Genomic DNA, 25,993 nt, shown 5'->3' with positions numbered 1-25,993 from the left:
TTTTTGTTTTCAAAATAAATCCAGTTTATTTATAAACGAATTTTTTTTTATATGCAACTAAAAAATTTGTACATATATAGGTAAAACAATAAAAACCTATCGAAATAGTGTCGCAATGAAGTATTTGTTCGGGGTAATAAAAAAATAGCACATATGTTTGTGAGTATGAGAACATATATTAAAATATTTAACTTTTACTCACAAACCTATGCGTTATTTATATACTGTTTTTATAAGTTCAGACAGCAACACATTTGTGTGCGTTTTGTTGAGGAATTGGACGTCGTAGAGAAGAGTGACGACCCACAGACGGTGCATAGGAAAGCCAAAAAACACTATGTACAGATATCATAAGAAACATAAAAGCAAGAATTATCGTTTAATTCTACAATAGTAACGATTTTTAACATACTTTTATGACATAATTGTAATCATATAGAGGATATTTGTTAAGTTCAGTGTAAGATCGGAATTTATCACATAAACCGCGGCGCAGCAGTGTAATAAAGCCATTTAATAAAAACGATATTACACTAGTGTAATAACACTTTGACGTGACGTCATTTGCGCTATATAGAAATATAGCGTTAAAGCGCGCTAATGTTAGCGTTACACTATAGGCGCGTCATTGAAAAAATACTCAGTTTAACAGTTTACTGTTCTTATTTTATATATGTGATAAAAAGAATATTATACTCGTGCAGATTCAATACTAAATTTATTGAACTCGTTTAATAAAACAATATTATGCTCGCCAGAGGCTCGCATAATATGATTTTTAAGTCAACTCGTTCAATAAATATATATTTCACGAAATGTGAACTTTTGGTGTTCACGATGTGAAATATATTACGATCTTACACTAAACTAAACAAATTTTCTTTTTATTATATGCAAACAAACGTTTAAAAGGACATTTTTACCTAACACTAAATGAAAAACGCGCGAAATAATTGTACAACGTAACTAACATCATTTACGACGCCATGTTATTAAGTTGGTTTCCAGTTCTGTGTACGCTGGTATTTCACTGAAACAACGTGAGGGGCTTAAATTCAAAACAGTGAAATTATCAAATTGATAATTTCACTGTTTCAAACAGTGAAATCATCAGTTTTAATTCACTGTATTTCTAGCTATAAACCATCGATAAGCATGTAATTAATCGGTTTAAAACAATATTATATGACAAATTCGTTGTAATTTTTGTATATGTATCGACAGTTATGGATATATTTACAACATTCATTCTTTCATTCATTCATTCGTTCGTTCGTTCGTTCGTCCGTCCGTCCGTTCGTTCGTTCGTTCGTTCATTCATTCATTCATTCATTTATTCATTCATTCAATCTGATAGGCATTTATTTGTAACCAGCTAAATAATCCACGTTGTGTTGATTTATAAAAATATGATTAGGCCTATATAGATACAGACATACATCATTGCCAATATGATCGAAAGTGATTAAAAAAACAGCAGCAGCAACAACAAAACAAACCAACAAAAACACGATCATGTATTTGAAGTCTGAAAAACAACCAAATATAGAGAAATTGTATATGTAAACATAGTGAATAAAATTTTACTAAAAATCCGGCAATTTCATGTCTTGTGAGGACGACAACGATATTTCTCGTTAACGTCTCGTGATTATTTTCAAAATGGCGACCAAGGAAGAGGATTTGACGTTGGAAGCTTCTTTAAGTATGAGTTTATATCAATATCTATTTATCTTTGGACTTTATAGATGTATGAAATTCAATGAATGACTTACCCTTATTGCCATTTATGTAAATGCCATGGTTATTTGAAGGCAAGTGTAAATTTGGTTGAAATCTATAAATTCAACATACCCCACCCACTAGTAGGAAGTGCAAATAATTAGAACAGATTGATAACCCATAATTCTCCTGAGATTTGTGTGAGTAAAATTGTGTCCTTGAACATTTCAGAAATAATAAAGATTTGATTATTTACAGCTTTGCTACACTTGAGAATGCAGACATGATGAGACTAAAATTTTGATATGAAATTAGGTGCTATGGCACCGAAAGCTCTTATGATTTATGATTTAAGCATAACATGTTTAGTGTACATGTTAACCAGATCTATCATGCAATTCGTTAATAAGTAAATGCAGGTATTTTGTACCGTAAACAGAAACGAATAAATTGGTGGTGTTCAACCTATCATCGGAAGAGGGACCTCTGCGCATGCATCGGAGTTTGGAAATTCCCATGCACCATTTTCTGTTAATCTCTAATCACATATGTTGTTTTTACGTTATTTTTAATGTGCTTATTTATCAAAAAGGATTTAAAAGTAACTTTTTACATTTATCATTGTTACTATATTTCTTATGAATGAAGTGAATGTTTATTTTCTGATTTTGTACATCATTCTTTCACCTGAAGTGTTATTAAGCATGCGTCTGCTAGCAATAGTCTGAATTATGTAGACGCTCATTTAAAGCGCTGTGATATCTATATTTAGCTCAAAAGGATTTCAAAATGGCGGCACCCAATTAACTAAGGATTTTTCACAGCTCATTAGGTATAGGATATATATTTTTTGAAATTTTAATTTACTTTTAATTTGATTTCATTTGAATTGATACGCGCCATACATGTTATCTAAGAGCGCTACAGCCGTCTCCGCTTGGACTTTCCACGTATAATTTTTATGTGTATAAAATGTATAATTTTGTGACCGTCCATGATCCAGGACCGCATACTTGAAGACAGTTGACTCCCTATTTTTTACCCCAAAATAAATTTGATACTTTGATTATTTAAAATCTCTTTATATAAGGTTAAATGGTATTTTGATTAATATATGCCCATAGAATTGATTATTAATATGAAAAAGGCAAAGCCTAAAGTTAAAGCGAGCTCGATTTACTTTTACCGTGAAATAGTATAAAATAATAATTCATTTTTATTTTACATTTTTCGTTTTATAATTGTCATTCTGTATTTAACACACTGCTTCCATTTATTTTGGTTCCCTGTCCTGTTGTGGTTCACATAGAAGTGCGCAGGACACCATTCTACGCTTCCGTTTTCAATCAGAAAACCTCGGTTTTTATTGTTATATTGTAATTCGAAAATTTGCGATGTGTCAGTTCAGTACTTCAGACAAAAGTTTTCAAAACCATCACTATCTAGCAGGTACTCGTGTTACCATAAAGCTCGCTTTGCGAGCAGGCCTCGAGCTTACTGTTACATGTTTATATTTTCCTTCTAGAGGCAGGTATGTAAATGACATTTACACCTGTCACTTAGATATTCTATTGAATAATAAATATAGAAAACTAAGCTAATGTAAGTAATGTGATTACAGAACTAGATAAACATTTTACTAATATGAAATTAGGCAAAGCAATGGCAGATTTTTTCTTTGCGCCAGTTATTTGCGGTGGAAATTGCATGCCTGTATTTTATTTTCAAATAAAGGTACTGCAAAATAACCAGAATTTAATTGTCAGTACTAAACTTACTTTTTTATGCTGAGTATGGAACACTTTAAATTAAAAAGGCATAAGATATTTAGAAAAACAATATACAAAAAACAATATCCAACTTTATTTTGGTAGCTACATTTTTATTACATTAACACAGCTAACATATAATTTACTGCCAGTAATCATAAAAGCTTGCAGCTCAATAACTGTAACATTTGCCGGGTTAAGTTGTTTGCCAGGTTAAGTTGGGCAGCAAAGTTCCCATTAAATCTAAGTCAGTGGCATGACAATGACAAAAGAAATACATTCCAATCAGTCTTTATCTGTATCTGAAATTATAAAATAAAAACATGTTTGAAAGTAAGTATAATGAAGAAAAGGGTATTGAAGTATTATTATTTAAAGTAAGAAAGAAAATTCTGGAAAAATTTCTTCATAAAAGTGTATAGTAATCAGTATATTAAGGTAACATAAAGGTATTTTGTATGCTTATTTACTGGATCTTTCTTTAGTATTTCATAGTCATATGCCATTTGTAAATGAATGCTAATAAATATGTGAGAGCTTTAGACAGAGGTTACTAAACTTAAATTTGGTCAGTTTTTTTTTTTCAGGAATACTCTGTAAAGCTTCAAATGTCAAATAGACACAGTTATATGTTTTTGAGCTATGAACAGGTCAGATTTAATTGGCAAAAAAAAAAAAAAAGACCCAAAACAAGAACCTTCATTTTTAGCTCGACTTTTCTATGAAAAGGGGAGCTATCCTACTCGCGTCGGCGTCGGCGTTGGCGTCACACCTTGGTTAAGTTTTTCGTACCACCCCACTTTATTTCAGAAGTATTACAAGTATGGCTTTGAAACTTACCATACTTGTTCACCATCATAACCTCCATCTACAGACAAGAGTACATAACTCTGTCAAGGTTTTTGACAGAATTATGGCCCTTTTTTGACTTAGAAAGTGTATTGAGCTTGGTTAAGTTTTTTGTACCACCTCACTTTATTTCAAAACCATTGGAGGTATTGCTTTGAAACTGACCATACTTGTTTACCATCACGACCTTCATCAACAGACAAGAGGACATAACTCTGTCAAGGTTTTTGACAGAATTATGCCCCTTTTTGACTTAGAAAATACATTGAATATGGGTAAAATCCACTTATTGCCTTAACCCTTTGAGATATTGCTTTGAAACTTTTAATGCTATTTCACATCATTACCCCCATCTGTACGCAAGAGAAGGTAACTCTGTCAAGGATTTGTTTTAAAAATTAAGGCCTTTTATCGACTTAGAATCTTGGTTAAGTTTTTTAGTACCAGTCCACTTTTTAGCTCGACTTTTCTATGAAAAGGGGAGCTATCCTACTCGCCCCGGCATTAAATAATGAATTGAACTTCCTTCATGTAATTCAAATATCAGTTTACAACGCATTATCTACATAGTGGACCCACGAAAAGTAACCAGTCACCCACAGCCTGTGTGAAAGAGATCCACTTGTGACCAACTGACAACATCTAAAAAAGCTTGATAAAATTTATCTATTACTTGTATTATAAGGTAACTATAATACTTTCACATACAAAGTCAAATCTATATATTATGCTGATTGTACAAAAAATATACTGCTTCCTTGGCATAGATTTCTTGAAAAATTATGTTATTATGTCATTTACCAAGGTGTTCTGAGTGACGTAAAAATACCTTATTCTCTCAAAGTGGGTTTAATACTATTAAATTTATTTAAGGCTCAACTCAGTTTTTTTTTCTTTCTTACCAGCCCTCTTTTGACTTAAACATTTCAAACTTTGCTGCAGTGTTCATGGGTATCACACAATTCAGTAAAATAATTCTTCACTAAATATCTTAATGCTCATGGCCATTGTTCACTTTAAAAATACAGAGATTCTTGTATTGCCTTTTACTGCAAAAACTTTTTTTATTGGCAAGCAATAAAAAAGTCGAGCGCGCTGTCTTACGGACAGCTCTTGTATAACTCATAATTCCTTTGCCTTTGATCTGTTAATCAAGAACAATAAAATTTAATGAATGCAAACTTACCGGCAAGTCACACACCCTACCTTTGACTTCCCTGTAGGAATTTAATTCCATGTGATTTTCCTCTAAATAACCTGATTCCTGAAAGAATATATTAAAATGTTATTTTTATGCCCCCATTTCGAAGAAAAGGGGGTATATTGCTTTGCACTTGTCGGTCCGTCGGTCCGTAGACCAAATGGTTTCCGAGTGATAACTAAAGAACCCTTAGGCCTAGGAACTTCAAACTTGGTATGGTGATTGGTCATGACCAGTAGATGACCCCTATTGATTTTGGGGTCAAGGGGTCAAAGGTCAAGGTCACATTGACCTTGTAAGCAAAAACGGTTTCCGATCAATAACTAAAGAACCTTAAGGCCTAGGAACTTCAAACTTGGTATGGTGATTGGTCATGATCAGTAGATGACCCCTATTGATTTTGGGGTCAAGGGGTCAAAGGTCAAGGTCACATTGACCTTGTAAGCAAAAACGGTTTCTGATCAATAACTAAAGAACTTTAAGGCCTAGGAACTTCAAACTTGGTATGGTGATTGGTCATGATCAGTAGATGACCCCTATTGATTTTGGGGTCAAGGGGTCAAAGGTCAAGGTCACATTGACCTCTTGGGTAAAAAACGGTTTCTGACCAATAACAAAAGAACCCTTAGGCCTAGGAACTTCAAACTTGGTATGGTGATTGGTTATGACCAGCAGATGACCCCTATTGATTTTGGGGTTAAGGGGTCAAAGGTCAAGGTCACATTGACCTTGTAGGTAAAAACGGTTTCCGATCAATAACGAAAGAACCCTTAGGCCTAGGAACTTCAAACTTGATATGGTGATTGGTCATGATCAGTAGATGACCCCTATTGATTTTGGGGTCAAAGGTCAAGGTCACATTGACCTCTTAGGTTAAAACGGTTTCCGATCAACAACTAAAGAACCCTTAGGCCAAGGGACTTCAAACTTGGTATGGTGATTGGTCATGACCAGCAGATGACCCCTATTGATATTGGGGTTAAGGGGTCAATGGGCAAGGTCACATTGACCTTGTAGGTAAAAATGCTTTACAATCAATAACTTAAGAACCCTTAGGCTTAGGAACTTCAAACTTGGTATGGTGATTGGTCATGACCAGCAGATGACCTATTGATTTTGGGGTCAAGGGGTCAAAGTTCAAGGTCACATTGACCTTGTAGGTAAAAATGGTTTCCGATCAATTACCTAAAAACGCTTAGGCCTAGGAACTTCAAACTTTGTATGATGATTGGTCATGACCAGCAGATGACCCCTATTGAGTTTTGGGTCAAGGGGTCAAAGGTCAAGGTCACATTGACCTTGTAAGTAAAAACGGTTTCTGATCAAAAACTTAAGAACGCTTAGGCCTAGGAACTTCAAACTTGGTATGGTGATTTGTCATGACCAGCACATTACCCCTATTGATTTTGGGATCAAGGGGTCAAAAGTCAAGGTCACATTGACATTGTAAGTAAAAACGGTTTCTGATCAATAACTAAAGAACGCTTCGGCCTAGGAACTTCAAACTTGGCATGGTGATTGGTCATGACCAGCAGATGACCCCTATTGATTTTGGGGTCAAAGGTCAAGGTCACATTGACCTTGTATGTTAAAACGGTTTCCGATCAATAACTAAAGAACCCTTAGGCCTAGGAACTTCAAACTTGGTATGGTGATTGGTCATGACCAGCAGATGACCTATTGATTTTGGGGTCAAAGGTCAAGGTCACATTGACCTTGTAGGTAAAAACGGTTTCCGATCAATTAACTAAAAAACGCTTAGGCCTAGGAACTTCAAACTTTGTATGATGATTGGTCGTGACCAGCAGATGACCCCTATTGAGTTTTGGGTCAAGGGGTCAAAGGTTAAGGTCATGACCAGTAGATACTTGATAACCCTTATTAATTGTTTGATCACTGGGTCAGAAGTCATGCATAATAACCTTATCACATGACTAATTGGCTGCAGATAGGGGGCATACATGTTTTACAAACATATCTTGTTTTCTGTAAAATTGTCACCACAAGGTATCCTGCAGATGAAATATTTTTAATTTTGATACTTATTTTGTAGGCTGGTATAAAATTGTTCATAAATCCAGTTAATAAGTGTCTTTGCTAGTTAAAACATCATTCATGTTGACATAATGGCAGCTGTGGCTAAATTGATTCAAAACAAACAATATTTGAAATAGTTAAGGAGATGGATGGTATATTTTTGCTGAGTTACATTAAAGCAAATATACATGTATTAGCATTGTTTTATACATGGAATGATAACTGTCTGTAATTAAATAACCATTCAACCATACATTCATTTTAGATGCAGCTACAAACCCTGCCCTGCGTGAGGCAGATGAAGAATCCATGTTAAAGTTTGTTGATCAAGTGAACAACGAACTAGAAGGTCCACATTATGCTATCAGACTTCTGGCTCATAAAATACAGTCTCCTATAGAAAGAGAATCCTTATATGCTTTACAGGTAACTTACATACACAAACATTAAAATTTTATTTCTTATTTCTCAGGATGATGATCTGAACATATCATTAATATTCAACATTTGATTCAATATTGATTCACAATTTAGAATATTGATACAATTTAAAATCCATTCTTCCTGTCTTGTGAAAACAATTTTATTTTTACTTTGTCAGAAGGGAGGAGTCATCTCCCTTTTTCTTGACTAGCTGGAACCCAGAGTTTGAAATTTCATGCATTATTAAAACATCCATGCCTAAGGTTTTCCTCCACGAGTAAAGTTGGAAAGTTGAAACTTGAATATTCTACTTGGAGTAATGCAATGTTATCTCTTTTTGGTGATAACTTGAGTGTATATAAGCATATGAAAAATATTTTATTTTCTATACTATTTAGACACTGGAATCCTGCGTAAAAAATTGTGGGAAACGTTTTCATCAAGAGGTTGGAAAGTTTAGATTCTTGAATGAAATAATCAAGGTTATATCTCCAAAGGTAAGCTCATTCAAATACTTTTGGTATATTAAGTACATTTATTCCATTCTACAATATATACTTAAAAAGAAAAGGATCCTTTACAAAGTGTTGATGGCTTTTATTATAAATGTGTTGTCCTTTTTCTTTGTTATCTCAAATCCTGCTAGAAAAGTCTTTCATAAGATGAAGTTTTTTAGCTAGTGATTATACACTGGCATCCATTCATTCCCATTTTAAGGCAAGGAGTCTTCCTCTACCAGTATAGATACACTCATAGTCATAGAAAAAAAAAATTGTACCATAAATATCATTTAGGCTTCAGTATGTCAGAATAATAAACTGTTATTATGAGGTATGTTGTGTTCATGAATGAAAGTGTGAGCTGATACATTGAAGGTCCTATAGTTAAGGTTGGAGTTTTCCACAGACAGACTGTTGAACAAAGGGAATTGACAGCAAGAAAGTATACTCTAGAAACCTATAACTATCAGTTGATGTGGAAACAGCCGATAATGAAGATACAAACTCACAATCAGTCATGTGACACTCATAATCCTAATTATTAGCTCAACTGTTTGAAGAATAGAGAGAGCTGTTGCACTCATGTTCGCATTGTCACATTTTAGTTAAGTTTCTGTGTGCAATTAAGTTGGTAAATCAGAAACTTCTAAAAAAATTGGTTGAAGATTCTGAAGGTAATTGGTTGAGACTTCACACACTTATTTAAGAGCATAATAAGAGGTCACTGTTTAAGGACCATGGCTCTTACATTGATTTTGACAGAATTATTGCCCTTTCTGATTATTATCCAGTCTCTAGTTTTACTATCAAGCACTGAGAATAACCCAGCTTGCTGTCCTATTGACAACTATTGTGTTGCTATTTATACTCACAAATGCATTAATGTTTATTATTAAATGTACACACATTTTTGATAATAAATGTATATATTGCAGTATTTGGGAAATAAAACCACAGAGAAGGTGAAAAAGAAATGTATAGAGTTATTGTATTGCTGGAACAAAGGGTTACCTCATGAACCAAAGGTGGGTGAGGCTTACCAGATGTTGAAACAACAGGGTATTGTAAAAGAAGACCCAGTTTATATGGATAAGGTAAGGAAGGTTTTTTCTTACGCTCCTACTTAAAAAATGGTAAAGCTACTGCAGGGTTTTCATTATTATTTTTATGTTGCTTTATCCATATCATCTGTTGAAATAATGTTAAAATCATTGTATTTTTAGTCTGTAGATTAAAATACTGTATTCCCCATGACCCTTAGCAATGTTGGTTGTTTTCATTGGCACATCTGTTGAAACACATAAAACTTGCTTCTATGGTCTAGAGAATCATCCAATAGTTTATGAGTACTTAAGACTAAAATCTATAAAAATGACAATGCATATTGTAAAATATCACATAATATGTGTTATGTAAAATGATAAAAGTAGTCACAACAAAACCAACATAATGCGTTTGTGACCAGCATGGATCCAGAGCAGCCAGCGCATCCATGCAGTCTGATCAGGTAAAAAATGTAGGCGCAGGCTGGTCTGGATGCATGCTGGTCGTAAACCCATTATGTTGGTTTTGTCGTGACACGGCTCAAACGATAAAGTAGTCAAAATAAAGTGTTCAATGTTTTATCACAAGGACTGGTTTTAGTTACTCAGGGTAATTATTGGTAACAAGTGGCATTTGTGCGACAAAAAGAGCTTGTAAAATAGGGAAACATGCTTAAAAGAAGCTTGAATTTCAGCAATGAATGTCTGTAAGAACCCTGTATGTGTGTTGATAAAAGGGTTTAACAACAACAACAACACATGCACAATTTACACACATCCATGCAGTCTGACAAGGCTTTATACTGTTGGCTGCTCAATTTTAGTATTTTAATACTGAAATATCTTAAAGCTATGGGGCAGCGAAGAGGACCTTAGAAGAACGGTGCAGTTCATCACTGCATCGGGACTTCAAGTGTAAAGGCCGTACAGAAGATGGAACGCATATTACACAAATTCAGCAGTATATTGAATGATAAATCAATCTTGTAGAGTTTGACTTTGTAGGTTTTATATTTTTGGAGGTTTTATATTATACAGGAGACAGGGACTATACCAAAGCCTGTTCCTGAAGAAGACAGAAGAGCCCCATTTGAAGATGAGGAAAAAGCAAAGGTATTTGATATGTTTTTAAGTGTTACAGTGCTAAAACAAAACGTGCTAAACCTTTGACCTGGTATAGATTTAGGCCAGTCTGCAACACACTTAACAACTGTCAACATTTTTATTGTTTAATACATAAACATGCTTATGGACTGTACATAATGGTATTCTGTCGTGTTAGGGTAAAGTGGCTCTAACAAAATCAGAAAGATGTAATTGGCTAAAATATTGCAGTATGGACTATTTTATTGCATTGAAGATTTAAATACACATGTACTTAAATTGTACCTGAGAACTATATTGATCTGAAAGTGTAACTAATATTTAAAATTAAATGGCCATAATAAAACAAATGTTAAAGCAAATACAAAAAGAACTAGAAACAAAATTTGATTGATTTTAATTGTACTCTAATGTTTGATGCAGTAAATGACTTATAAACATATTTCAGACACTGGCTAAATTATTAAAAAGCAAGAATCCAGAAGATTTACAAGCAGCTAATAGACTTATCAAGAACATGGTGAAACAGGTAACTGATGTTGATATAGTGATTGATATTTATATCTTAATCATTCCCTAAATACCAAGAGATATTAGCTACATATGAGCCGTGTCACGACAAAACCAACGTAGTGGGTTTGCATCCAGCATGGATTCAGACCAGCCTGCACATCCGTGCAGTCTGATCAGGATCAATGCTGTTGGCCTACAAACCCTATTACAAGTAGAGATACTGATAGCAAACAGCATGGATCCTGATCAGACTGCGCTAATGTGCAGGCTGCTCTGGATCCATGCTGGTCTCAAACGTACTATGTTGGTGTTATTGTGACACGGCTCATATCATAAGAGATAAGAGATCAAATTTACAAAGTGATGATTGAAAGAAAGATATATTTAAAATAAGGGAAAATAGTTTTGATTATTAAAATAAAATCAGTTTTGCAAAGGTAATTATTATTGGCAAATTTTAAATGATATGTACAGAATGATTTTTTCTAGTGTGAAAGCTTTCAAGTAAACTTAATTCATGCCATAAAGTATTGAATCTAAGTATGTGTGGTACAAACCAAGAGATTTCTATCAGTAAGTTTTGCTTTATGTTTTTTTTTTATCCTGCTAAATTTAAATTTCTGGAATAATTGTCATCCCAGTTATATTGTATTTAATTTCAGTGTCACTGCATCATGATACTGTGAATATTGCAAGATAAATCTTTAGATATGTTCTAAAATTCACATCACTATGCCTTATAATCTTTTTATGTCAAGATGTTATACAGCCACTTTCTATTGAGGAAGAACTCAGTTGCCCCTGTGTATTATTTCAGGCAAGAGCTGGCACCTTAGTTCCCTGTCAGCATTCAAACTTGTTGCAATGACAGGAAATATGATTTAAAGTCAACAACCTTAAACACTTGGTTACCGATGCCCCCTTGCCTCATAACCTGATATGGAATTATAATACACATATACTTACTATCTGTGTGTTTTCAGGACACAGAAAGAATGGAGAAAGTATCAAGAAGGATCAATGAGCTGGAGACTATACACGCTAACTCTAAATTATTACATGAGATGACAAACCACTTTAATCCTCAAACATCTACAGATTCTGAGAAAGAAATGATGAAGGTGTGTCCCTTTTGTTTTGTGTTTTGAATCAAACTTAGGGAAAGACTAAGAAAAAAAACTTCAATTTTTCATTCTGTATATCAAAGAAATTTTGAGCCTCCGCCTTTTGCCAAATGTAAACTATGAATTAAATACTAAATGTTTTTGAGCGTTCAATTCAATTTAAATATGGATTTTCTAAATTATCCTTACAGGTATAAAGTAAGGATTAACTGTGCACTTCTAGATTGGCTAAAGTTGACATTGCTACAAAATATCAAATTGTTTTAAAAATACATATTTTTCTAGTAGCTTTAGCTATGCTGTTATTTTTGTTAGAATGTTTGACATTCAACTTTTAACTTGATATAATGTAGTGTGAATGGTAAAATTTTAAGTGTATGAAAAGAAAATTTTGATATGTTTCCACAAAATGCATCCAAGCAGACCTTGAGGTTCTGAATTCTATCTCAAATCTCTGGATGTTCATTGGTCATTATACATTATGTGCTGGTTTCTGACCAATCAAATACCTGAGATGTGAGTTTGAGCTAAGAATATATGTTTGTAGTCTTATTAGCAATATTTAAGAAATTTCCCTCCCTGCTAAGACTATAAAGACTAATATTACTAGCATATCAACATACATAAATAAACATCTGGTTAGCTCAATAGATAAAGCGATGGACTGTGAATTGGGCAACCCTGGTTCGATTCCCAAACGGTGCTGGTCACTTTCATTGTAATTGATGATGAAATCTTTTCTATGGTCATTCACACTGAACCTCTGCTCTGGCATGTACAGAAATTTCAGTTCCTATAGGCAACTAATACAGGTAAACTGCTTGACAGCCTGCCCAGGAACGATGCAGTAGCTGAACTGTGCTCTGGTAAATTCAATATGGCTGAATGCCGTGATCCGAGTGAAAGACCACTACCATACTCAAAAAAAGAGGCCAGTAAAGAATGTATCAATAAATAATCTTGATTAACATAATGGGTATTGATATTTCAGGAGTTGTATGAATCATTGGAGAAGTTACGACCCAAGTTGTTTCGTCTGGCCAGTGAGACCGAGGAATCTGACACAGATGGTCTTAGTAAGTGTTTGAAATTATTACTTGCTCTAAACTATAATGATCCGACTGAACTTTGTATTTATGACATCGTAAAATAATTTGAAAACTACAGTGTTTGCTGCATATATTTTTTTTACTTGCTTTAATTTAAAATGTCAAACTTCTGAAGTAAATATTAGTATAACTTATTATAAAATTAAATTTCTGTGAGTCACTTGTTTTGTTTATATATTCATGTAAAAAATTCTTTTATCTTTTGTTGGTATTATTTTACTTTAAGTATATGTTTTTCTATAGTATCATGTTAGTGTATAAACAGAAATTACATTTACATGAAATCACTTGTTGATACGGCTTGAAGTGTCAGTATTTCAGGTTATGTAATATTATTTGTACTTCAGATATTAACTTATTGTTTACATTATGAGTATTATCATGTTTCATTCAGATACCATTCTAAAAGCCAATGATGAAGTATCCCTGACTATGTCCCAGTACAAGAAAATAGTGGAAGGTATCACTGAGAATGGACAGACAGAAAATTCTAGAGGTAAATACTTTCACGGGTATACCTTTATCTAAGATCAGCAACAAGCATGAAGCTTTATGGAGATACACAATCAGTGTTATATATGTTAGAGAAATAAATTCATTAGCAAGCTTTATATACTTTCAGCCTCCATGGCTTAATGGTTGAGGTCTAAATTATTTGAGCCGTGTCATGACAAAACCAACATAATGGGTTTGCGACCAGCATGGATCCAGACCAGCCTGCGCATCCGCGCAGTCTGATCAGGATCCATGCTGTTCGCTATCAGTTTCTCTACTTGTAATAGGGTTTGTAAGTGAACAGCATGGATCCTGATCAGACTGCGCGGATGCGCAGGCTGGTCTGGATCCATGCTGGTCGCAAACATATTATGTTGGTTTTGTCATGACACGGCTTATTTATTATTATTATTTTCTTTTGTTACATTTAGTCAGAATGTGCACAGCCACATATCTGTGTAATTGAAGAAATGTCTTTTTTCAGCAGCTTTGTTCATTGACTATTTTTGAATATAAAAAGTTAAGATTTAGGATGGGCTTGACTGTAACTGTTAACTTAAGGGATAGAGAAATCAAGAAATAACCAGGAAAAGAAAAAATGTCAGTTGATGACATGTGGAAATGTTTTTGCAATGTCTACTACATGTAACATTACTGAAATCTTATAACATTTGTATTGTCTTTAAGAACTTATATTGTGGAAGGTGTGTTATATGTCATTTCGTTTTTTCAGAGGAATTTTTGAAAGGTAATAACAATAATGTTACAAAAGAATCCTGTTAGAAAGCTTATTTATAACCCAAATATATAGTCCTGAATTGAATTGGAGGGGTGTTAAGCTTTAAATAAAATAATAACGGGATAACGCTGCTAATTAACATTCATAGTTTTGTATTTTTAACTTGTCAATATAGGCATAATGCATTTATGTATGACTGGCGCCAATAGTAATCTTTTCCCACTGTGATCTTATATGAATAGGTCAGGTTTTCTCCTAAAAACTATGTGCCATTAAATTGAATGGGCTTATTGTGCCGGTTGACCTTGTTAATGGACCATGAAGGCTATGTAGAAGTGGTTAATAACCTTTCAACATTTTCTCCTGATTCATTGGATGGATCTGCAACAAACTTGGTCTTGTTTTCCTGAAGGTTATATAATTTGTGGATTAGATTGAGCTTGATATTAATATATAATATCATCACATGGTCACATTATGTATTTTCATTTTACATGTGCATATGTGTATTATAACATATGAACAACTTCATGTTTTGAAAATGTCTAAGTTGTATATGATGAAGTAAGATTATGAGCTTTTGAAAGGATATAGGGGGAAAAACAGTGTGGACTTACACTTCTAATGTTTTGTTAAAATTGTTGACTAAAGAGAAGAAATATTATTTTATTTTGTTTTTATTTTAATCTGTATAAGAATGATGTTTATATAGTTGGTCAACACATTTTATTTTAGTTGGGGATTATCCTTAGTGTAACCATAGAGAATTTGTTCTTGATTATTGAAATAAAAGTAATGCTGTTAAACGAACAATATATTATGATATCCAGACAACAAAATTGCATTTTTTTTAAAAAGAAAATGGAAATAAAGTATGAAACTATGTATTTATTCATTATATAATAATTGAATGTTGAAATTATTAGTAAATTTTAAGCAAAATAAATCTATATATTATATTTCAATGTCAGCATACTTGTATAAAGCATTACTTTTATTTTACCAATATATAACCATATAAAACCTTACCCTGTCCTTCACCTTTACACTCTTTTTTCATGATTAAAAACTGGATTTTGCCTCCAAGGAATAAGTATATATTATACATTCAGTTTGTTTCTGGGCCTCTTGTTTCTGGATTTTAAATGTATGTTACCATCCAAATTACATGAACACTTGACTTATATTATTTGGTACATTTCCATTTTAAAGAAAGTAAATAACTCCCTAAATAACTTAAAAGTAGCTACTTAACATATGCGCCTGATGATAAATCATTTAGACAAGGGCTTCCTTAGTCCATAAGAGGGAATGAAAAGAAAAGTACCTGCAGTCACTCCACAGAGGTTTATGTATTTTATTAGGAGGGGGAAAATGGTATTTTTTTTTAAAAATTGGTATGTTTACTGTCCTTTTAGGGAAAATATATTCCTTGAACCCATAAAAAGGGATCAAATTAGGGTTTGCAATTGTAGTATTTGGAAATTTCAGGGTCAGCCCATTCAAAATGGTTCAGCATAACAGTATTGCGATGCCTTTAAATAGATTGCTTAAATCTACCCATTACAAAATATATTATCACCTTACAGTAATGCAGTAACTGGTTAACTTCTTATATATTTTAACAGGAATTAGCTTGTTACTGCACTAAGGTGATGGTTTTATCATAGGAGCTACACATATAAGTTATATATGCATATTTGTTGATTCTGAACAGGCAGTAGCTCTTTGGTAGATTTGAACCTGGAACAGTTCCAACCCTCTCCTAGCACCTTGAACAATAACCAGCCAGCCAGCACTGCCTCCTCATTTCTAGATGATGAAATGCTTTCTCTAGGTAACTTTCCTGTTTGTTAAATATGTGTGTTGACTTGATGTGTTTTTTTATTCCAGGGGTATTTGTTTAACCTTTAATTATGCTTGTATAATTACATATATTTTTAAAATTGTTAATACAAATGTATATGCACAAGCTTTTACCGTTTTAGTCTTTGTCCTACATTTTGGTCCAATTAGGAAGCCTATATTTGAAAATTTTAGAGCAGAACAGAAATTTTATTAGTTTTATACATAAGTATGTCATCTTAATACATAAACATCAATGATAAACATGTCACATATCTTGAACATATTACAAAAGTTAATCATATTTGAAAATTTTAGATAGTTTATTTCAGATAAATCTGTCTGCAATAGTTTTAATTTAACCATTCATTTAAATGTCACTTCTATTTTGTTACATACAACACATGCTTACAAAAATAAGATCAATGACTAAGTTAGTTGGACACGCTTATAAGAAAAAATTAAACGTTAAAACAGCTACTGTGGCTCCTATGTCACTCTGTGTGAGCTGTTTAAATTGTTTAAATTTTTATCAGCAGCTAACTATAACTCGATAAAGCCTATGCTCTTATACTACTGAAAAGGCATTGAAAAATCCATTTTGTAAGACTAGTTACAAGCATATCAGCCTTTAACCTATGACCTTTGAAAGATGTAATACTATAATTTAGTTTTTTACTTTTCAAATTGACTTTATCTCTGTTTCTAAATGGTTTTGGGAAATGCATGCACTCTGGTATCATATTTTATTAGAAATGGGGAATTTATTTTGTTAAAATATTGGTGACTTTTATGCTGTTGTTATGAAAATACTGGTGTAAAGCAGGGTAGTTTACATATATATGAAACAAATTTCTATGCACTGCTTTTCTGTTACATTTATTACAAAGTGTCGCACATCCCCCTTTTAGAAATACCTAAAGTAGGACTTGTAACTAAGTGTGAAAGCCTCCTTTAAAGTATGATTCAGTTGTGAAAATTTATTGAAAGAAAAATAAGTGAAATGCTCCAGAATCAGGAAAAATATTGTAACATGTTCTTTAATAATTTTTAATTTGATTTCCTTTAACATAGACAAATTGCATAAAGCTATTTCTGATTTAAAGTGTCGCTGACCTGTTGTTTACAAAAATTAGGCTAAATTGCTTAACTTAACCCATTAAAAACAGTTCATTGATGAAAAATTAATTGAAAAAAGTTCAATTGAAATGCAAATATGGTGGACATCTGCATAAATGAAGATATTGTGTGGATGACACAAGAGGCTTACTAAAATTGCTAACAAATTATAACAGCTCACATGAAAAAAATCAAATGCTGCAGTTTGGTGGTCTTTTTTTTTTCCAGCAAATATTATTGAAACCTGTAACATATGAGCGGTGTCATGACAAAACCAACATAATGGGTTTGCGACCAGCATGGATCCAGACCAGCCTGCGCATCCGCGCAGTCTGATCAGGATCCATGCTGTTCGCTAGCAGTTTCTTTACTTGTTATAGGGTCTGTAAGCAAACAGCATGGATCCTGATCAGACTGCGCGGATGCGCAGGCTGGTCTGGATCCATGCTGGTCGCAAACCCATTATGTTGGTTTTGTCGTGACGCAGCTCATATATCGTCATCTTAGTACAGTAACGACTAACGGGTTAACTCCTTTTAAATTTCAATAGGAGTTAATCCGTCACACAGACACTTGGGGTGTGGAGCTCCAAATGCCTTAAAATCCAAATAAAATATATATTTGTGAATCCTAGCACATAATATTTATCATATATATATATATAAAAACTGAATATATTAAGCTGTTTTGAAAAAATTTCTTATTTCAATGACTAGAATAATATTATTTGGATTTTAAGGTATTTGGAGCGCCACAGCCCAATTGTCTGTGATCGGTTACTGCATGAAGTTGACGACTTATTTGTTTGATTATATTGTGTGGTATTATTTGTTGATCATAAATTATCATGATTTTGTGTTAAAACATTGATTTATTGCTTAAATTTAATTCTGATTTTATATTGGATTACTGTGTCACTTTATGAAGTCATTTCATTTTTTTACCAATTCAAAATAGAAAAAAGGTAATTATTTTTTATTTACACCTAAACGTTCCATGTTTTTTTAAAAATCTGTTATGGGATAAGTTTTTTTGGTGCTTTGTGTAATATTGACATAAATAGATACATGTATATAAATTACTGAAGGTTTGAAGTCCCCACCTGCGACACCTGGTACCCAAAATAATGCAGAAGCTGGGAACAAGGCAGACAATCTTCTTTCTGACCTTGATGAAATTTTTTCTTCAACAGCAGCCTCTATATCGCAGCAGGTAAAAAATACTTGAAACCTCTATTACTTATATTTTACCCCTGTGTAGTTACCATTGACAGTCTTGAGATACCATCACTTGACATAGAAAATATTTGACTGTCAAGTCAGTATCACTATATTCTTGCAAAATGGTGTTTCTGTTAGTTTTACCCTTGTCGGAAATTTCATCTGGCATGGGGGTGCCAGATGAGTGGTGTGCTATACCATTGCGACATTTTAGCACATTTTATCAATGAAACACATCAAAATGACGTCATTTTGTCGTATTTGAGAATGATACTGCATGCTAAGGATGGCGTCATTTCGCTGTTCTGAGTGTAGTTGTAATTCAATTAGAAAATAGTTACAGATGCAATGACATGAATTTCCATGGAAAATAGTTTTGATGTTTATGATGGAATATGGTAGACTTTGCAAGAAAAAATATCTAACATGTTTGCAGTTTCGGATCGGAATATCAGTCCTGAGGGGACATGCCCTCAGGCGGATATTCCAGTCCGAACCGCAAACATATGACATATATTATTAATCACATTCGCTTGGATGCTGTTGCTTCAAGTCATTTGAGGTGCATAAGCTATTTTCACTAGTTTTGTAGAATGGTAGTTGTTCTTCCAAAAGTTCTTCCTGTAGTGGTGCATTGGAAGGATCATGGGCTCAAAAAGTAAAAGCTAGAATATTGCAAAATGGCAATTACAATGTAAACCAAAAGTAGAAAATGATCACATGACGGATTATTAAGATGTGTTTTCTTTCATAAAGCATCACAGATCAAATATTCACTTAATTGATGCAAGGAACTACCTTGATTTTGATAAATGATGTATAATTTCATTGGTTTTCAGACCCCTGCTTTTCCATCCAATGTTTTTGCAATGAATCAGCAAATGTCACAAATGACTAGCATGGCGTCAGCACCAGTTACTGGAAGTAGTATGGGATTTAGTCAACCTGCTGGTCAGATGGGCTTTAATCCAGGTCAGCCAGCCATGGGGTTCAGTCAGCCATCTGTGCAGCCTCAAGTCAGTGGTATGGTCAGATCTTTACCACCCCAAACCTCTCAGATACCAGCTACTCAAGGTTAGTTGTTTGATTCAAAGCAAAGGTATTTGTCGTCCCACTCCTTTTCGAAGAAAAAAGGGGGGTATAGGAATAGCCTCTGTCCGTCTGTCCATCCGTCTGTCTGCACTACGGAATAGGAATAGAGGGCCATTTAACTGTAAACAGAACAAAAGCTAACAAGAGATTTGATTCCCAGGCCATTGGCCCTTTATTAAACCAAAGAAAATAACAAAAGAAATGGCCCCTTATTCCATTTCAGCCGGACGTCCGTCCACCTGTCCTCTGTCACATTTTCGAGTCCGGCCAATAACTATGTTATTTATCAAAGGAATTTGAAATAACTTGGCACAAATGTTTGTTATAATAAGACTTTATGTCTTGCACAAAAACAGGACCCCTACCTTCAAGGTCAAGGTCACACTTGGTGATTAAAGGTCAACATTGTCTATTTGATGGTATATGTCGTGTGCGTTCGATAACTTTCTTACCGGGAAGGAATTTGAAAATACTTGGCACAAATGTTCACAATAATGAGACAATGTGTCATGCACAAAAACCAGTCACCTGCCATCAAGGTAACAGTTAAAGGTCAAAGATTAACATAGTCTGTTACAGGGTATATTTTGTGTTCGGTCCGTAACTTTTTCATAGATCAAGAAATTTTAAAATTATTTGGCACAAATTTTCACAATAATAAAACGTTGTGTCATGCTCCTTAACCAGTCGCATACCTCCAAGGTCAAGGTCACAGTTGGAGGTCAAAGATTAACATAGTCTGTTACAGGGTATATTTTGTGTTCAGTCCATAACTTTTTCGCTATCAGCAAAGTAAAGGTTTTTCACCGCTGTGGGTTCGAATCCCAACAGGGACTTTGGATTCTATTATGTGAGGAAGCTATCCAGCTAGCTTACGGAACGTCGGTGGTTCTACTCAGGTGCCCGTTCGTGCCTGAAATAATGCCTGGAAGGGCACCTGAGGTCTTCCTCAACCAGTAAAGCTGGAAAGTCGCGATATGACCTATACTGTGTCGATGTGACGTAAAACCCAATCAAAACAAAACAAACGAAGTTAAGGTTTAATAGGAATATTTTATAGTTACAGGATCAGTATTTGATATGAAACCAGCTCAGAAGCTACCCGAGTCGCAAGGGAAAGCATTGGAGGACCTGGATGTTCTAGGCAAGACCCTTATGCAGCAAAATTTAACACAAAATACGGCCAACTACTCATTCAATCAGACGTAAGTATAAAAAAAATGAGAATTTTCTTTGTCTGAAATGAATGTAACATTTAATAGGTTTTTTTATTACAGAATAAATTATTGTGTTTAAGATTGGAATAAAATACTCTGACAATATACAGTTAAACTTCGTTCGCTCGAACTCGGATCGCTCGAATACCTCCTTTCGCTCGACCTCATCGTCCAGTCCCGGCAAAATTGCTATATAATATATATTGTTCTACCTCGGATCGCTCGAATACCCATCGCTCAAACTCTCGAACATGATCTCTGGTCCCTTCGGCAGAAAAATAGTGTAAATCACACCTGTTCTGTCGAACACAAACAGACACAGAAGTTGCGGGTCGACAGGTTCTAAATAATTGACAGTCGTTGACACATGTTTTTAATACCTCGTGATCGTGACAAAGGCAATTAAGGTTAATTGATTCAAAATAAAAGGTGTTTTAACCAATTTGTTTGTTATGATAAAATTGTATATTTGCCGTCTTTAGTAACGATAAAAAGAAAGCAACTCCTGAAATGCGCAAAATTCAATAAATAAATGACGTTTACCCGGACGGCTTTAATTACAACCGTGGTTCATGTATCGTGAATTGTCAGTGTAATCTATTTATAGAATGATACTTGTACGTGTTTATTTTAGTAAATGACTACAAATATATGCTGCTGTAAAATGATATTTTTTATATTTAATTAATTCATTGTTTGAAATAAAATTAATTCCACAGTAGACATGTAAATACATTTTGAACATTGTTCACAGTTTGGATAATGATCACCCAATCGAACTCAACCAATTACAATATGCATGAATATAGATTAACACAGTGTACCGTTAATGTTGTTTTCAATAGGATAATAATTCTTAATATGACGTAATTGACAAACAGATGTTCTAACAACAATTATATTGACGTATTTATCATTTGACCTATGTAAGCTGGAAAACCTTTAGACATATGTTCTATGTAATAATAGTTCAACCTCGGTTGGCTCGAACTACCGCTCTCTCGAACAAATTTTCACAGACCCTCCAAGTTCGAGCGAACGAAGTTCGACTGTATTGAATTTTGCTCCGACTTACAAAGCGTAGCTTATTTTATGTTTCTGCATAAAACAATAAAATGTCTGAAATATGATATGGAAATCTGTTTTAATTCTATGTTTGATCATATACCAAACAATGCATTAAATTTAGGATGGCTAACTTATTAGGGTTATCATTCATATCTTATGTTAGGAAGTTCTTTGAATTGCAGGCCGAAGCCCGGAAAAATCCCTTTAAACCAAATGGCTTCTTCTCAGAGTGGTATACCAGCCCCAATTCAACCTGTACAACCCATTCAATCATCACCTCAACCATCTGTTGCTATGGCTACCCATCCTCCTCCAGTTTCCATGGTTACAGGATCAGGGGACACCACTCTGCTTGGTTCATCACCCTCTACACCAAAATCATCAGAAGTTAGACCACTTACAGATGTGTTTGTTCCATTAGAAACTATACAGCCAGGTTTGTATGATAGTTGAATTACTAATGTGTTAATTTAAAGCTTTGTTTTGTATATAATTATAGAAATGTTTAATTTGTGGTGCAGTATAGACATGAGTCCCTCTAATAACATTATTCCATGTGAAAAACAAAATAGCATAATCAAATCAAAGTTTCCTAGTGGTAAATTCTCAGATAAAACCAACTTGTTATAATTTTATGAGGTGCGAGTTCTTTGCACTTTGTAAGTCTAGAGCTGACCTAGTGTCCGTATGACTAAGGGTTTTACAGTGATTTTTCTCACTTTATTGGGAAGAGGCTGTAGCCTCTTGATTTTGGGAAAATTTATCGCTAAAATTGCTGATTTGGGAAGTTAAAAAGCTGGTTTAAGTTCGGATTTTTGGGGAAACTGAATGATTTTTAAGAAAATGTCAATTGGAAAGAGTCCTTTTTATCAGAGTCTGTTATATAAGTAGGAAAATCACTGGTTTTAACTTTAAGTCACTTGCCACCTTCCACTGTTGGTTTGAATCCAACTGGAGACTATGAATTCCTTCATATTAGGGAGTTATCCAGCTGGCTGACTAGATGTTTTATGGTACGGCTCACATGCCTTTATTTGACTAAAATGCTGTATGAAGAGAGACTTGATAAAGAGAGACATGTGGTCTTCCTTCACTAGTAAAAGCCATAAAGTTGCTTTAAAACAATACCTCTGAAATCTGAAAATTAATATAAAATTGATGAAAATATTGATAATAATTTAAGGCACTGCTCCACCAGTGAATGCTTATGATAAAAATGGACTTAAAGCTTTAATAATGGTTGCCAAGGACCGTCCTCGAGATGATGTGGTGGTGATGGTCGTGTCCGTTCTCAGTACAAATACGTCACCTGTAAAAGCTTTCATATTCCAGGCTGCTGTACCAAAGGTATGTTAACTATATAAGAAAATTTTTATCACCTGGTGTAGAACAAGTGTTTAGATTGATGTTGGAAGTTAGCTTTTTCCTAAAACAAAAGAAGGAAACACCTGATACAGGGTGCCACATCCACAGGATGTTGTTACAATTTGACAACTGCATTTGCCGCAGCTGAAAAACGAAAGTTTAAACATTAGGAATATATTTTGAAAAGGCAGAGTTATCAGCCTTTAAATGAAATCTCAGACTTCCATCAGCTGTAAAAGAAACTATCTATAAAAGTCTGCTGAGTAACACCAATTCACAGAATAAAGATGGCGGTCAAAATTTTAAATTCTGAATTATATTGAAAAAACAAACTTGCAGTGGATGTCATTAGTAAAAATGCATAATGTTTAGTTGTTTTGTTATAATGTTCTTGCAAGTAAATTCACCTTTAAATTAAATTTTGTGAGTTAATTCATCATTTGGAAGTTCATTAAAAAGTAACGTGAAAAATCCTTAAGTGGAAAAAAATTAATGATAACTTTAATATAAATCACAAAAGTTGACTAAAAATTACTGTAGAAAAAATATGTTTCATTATTTTGGTTACAGGTAATGAAGGTAAAGTTACAACCACCATCAGCCACGGAATTACCAGCATTTAACCCTATACTCCCTCCTTCTGCCATCACTCAAGTTATGCTTATAGCTAATCCACAAAAGGTAAATCTTAAATTTCTAAGTATTTTTGAAAGGCCAATTATACTGTTAATTACTCCTTAAATATTTTATGTAAAATTTAGGCGTCAATTAGACACTTTATTCTGTTCAAGTGTATTGAACAATGTTTTTTTCAAGTGTTTTTAACAATGGTGCAAATTTTAATTACTTTAAGTTTTATAACTTTTCTGTCTTCTTTTGATGAAAGAAGGGCAGTAAGTCTGTTTTCCTGTTTATCAGAATTTTGGTTCATAGAAATCTTTAATTTCTTAATTTCAAGAACATTATGTGAGTGACAGCGTGGCCAAATGGTCAACATGTCAGACTAGTAATCTGAGGATTGCTTGCCATGTGGGATCAAACCCCATCAATGGCAAGGCATTGTTTCCATTGACAAGAAATTATACACCTATTGCTTAGTACTGGTTGGTTCCAGCAATGAATTTGTTTAATAAGCTTACAGATTCCAACACAATCAAACTAAAGTAATTAAGTATCAACTAAACAAGTACATTGAACCATTTGCCTTGAAAGTACATACACTTGTTCATTTTCCTTTATTTATTTGAGCTATGTTACCCTTCGTCTCATTGCTCATGCGTGTGTTTATTTGTTGTTTTTCAGGAAAAGATCAGATTAAAATACAAGATATCGTACTCAATAAGCAATGAAATTCACACTGATGTTGGAGATATTGATACTTTTACAGTACAATGATGAACTTCACATGATTTACATAAAATAAATAACAGGATTTACAATATTCTAAAGTTACTATCAATGTGATAATGGAGATTGTGTAAAAAGAAGAAGAAAAACGAGCTGTGATATTGTATATGAAGTACATAGAAATTTGAATTTTTCATGGAAAACCATAGGGGTGGGGTATGGTCATGCAATGAAAAGGGATTATAAAATATGCTTGTGCTGAAAAGGATGTTATTTGGACATGGTTTGACAGGATTTTACACAAAATTTGTGGATATATAAAAAAGTTTATTCTTCAAATTTGAAGGTTGAAATACAGCAACTCTATAATTTTGGAGTTAACTTAAGTGTAGCTCTCCATTTTGGAGGTAAAAAGTATTGCAATTTTCATTTGGGAGTAATATTTAGTCTAACTTCCTTTTCTAGAATAGGGGCTTGTCAAATTTGAGGATAAGGGGAATGAAATTAACAACTTTTAAATTTCATTTACATAAATAACCAATTCTTTATGGTTTCTTCCAAAATGAACATATTGACTGTGTTGAAAACAGAAATATTCTTTGTGCTACATGAAAGCTTGAAAAATAATGAATTGAAGTTATTGATTAGAACTTTAAGGCCTGTCATTGTTTTGTTTGTTCATAAATTTTTAAAATTTGATAAAATAAACACATTATTTTCAAAGTTGTATGACATTTTTGCCACAAGAGGTAATAACATTACTTCTTTAAAATAAAGTATTTATCATATTATCTGTTGTTGAACAGTCTTACACAAATGTCAGATGTATGCATGTAAATTTGATTCTTTTTGCTTTAAATGTAATTGTATTGTATATAAGAGATGCAGTTTTTTGTCAAACTTGAAAAGTTGAGGGAGAGTGCTGTATAATGAAGTTTTATTTTGCTTATCTGAATCATTAGATCCAGTCTATTATACAGGAAACATCCTGCATTCCAAACAGTATTATCTGCTAATTTAGCTGCAATTTTTCTCAACAGTTACACATGTTGAAAAAGGTCAATTATTTCTTGGGAGCTACTGTATACGTGA

General features: G+C 33.5%; 1 protein-coding gene across 5 annotated transcripts; it reads left to right on the top strand.

Moving 5' to 3' along the window:
* The first annotated feature begins 1,552 nt into the window (after nucleotides 1–1,552).
* Nucleotides 1,553–25,362, top strand: LOC132735359 (ADP-ribosylation factor-binding protein GGA1-like). Of its 5 annotated transcripts, none has more exons than XM_060722296.1 (18): nucleotides 1,553–1,705; nucleotides 7,844–8,004; nucleotides 8,400–8,498; nucleotides 9,437–9,595; nucleotides 10,583–10,657; nucleotides 11,097–11,177; nucleotides 12,145–12,282; nucleotides 13,277–13,361; nucleotides 13,789–13,890; nucleotides 14,623–14,637; nucleotides 16,346–16,465; nucleotides 18,680–18,804; nucleotides 19,652–19,886; nucleotides 20,971–21,109; nucleotides 22,372–22,625; nucleotides 23,373–23,536; nucleotides 24,125–24,235; nucleotides 24,857–25,362. In XM_060722296.1, exons 1-18 carry the CDS (start codon nucleotides 1,663–1,665, stop codon nucleotides 24,947–24,949), a joined length of 2,199 nt encoding a protein of 732 aa, XP_060578279.1. In that variant the 5' UTR covers nucleotides 1,553–1,662; the 3' UTR covers nucleotides 24,950–25,362. The 5 variants fall into 5 exon arrangements, with proteins under 5 accessions (XP_060578279.1, XP_060578278.1, XP_060578280.1 ...); XM_060722295.1 differs by having other exon boundaries at nucleotides 20,965–21,109; XM_060722297.1 differs by lacking the exon at nucleotides 14,623–14,637 and having other exon boundaries at nucleotides 20,965–21,109.
* Nucleotides 25,363–25,993: the final 631 nt, after the last annotated feature.

This window comes from Ruditapes philippinarum, unplaced genomic scaffold (assembly GCF_026571515.1).
Source record: "Ruditapes philippinarum isolate M1 unplaced genomic scaffold, ASM2657151v2 ctg3187_1_1_1_1, whole genome shotgun sequence".
Classification (NCBI taxonomy): Eukaryota; Metazoa; Mollusca; class Bivalvia; order Venerida; family Veneridae; genus Ruditapes; species Ruditapes philippinarum.
Note: the sequence above shows the minus strand (reverse complement) of the source record. Positions and strands in the feature narration are given on the sequence as shown.

What these genes read in the sequence shown, in the direction of transcription:
- LOC132735359 (XM_060722295.1), top strand. Translation starts at nt 1,663, where the DNA reads ATGGCGACCAAGGAAGAGGATTTGACGTTGGAAGCTTCTTTAA. An exon ending in ACCCAGTTTATATGGATAAG is followed by an intron (nt 9,596 to 10,582) that starts GTAAGGAAGGTT and finishes TATATTATACAG; the next exon opens with GAGACAGGGACTATACCAAA. An exon ending in TCCAGGCTGCTGTACCAAAG is followed by an intron (nt 23,537 to 24,124) that starts GTATGTTAACTA and finishes TTTTGGTTACAG; the next exon opens with GTAATGAAGGTAAAGTTACA.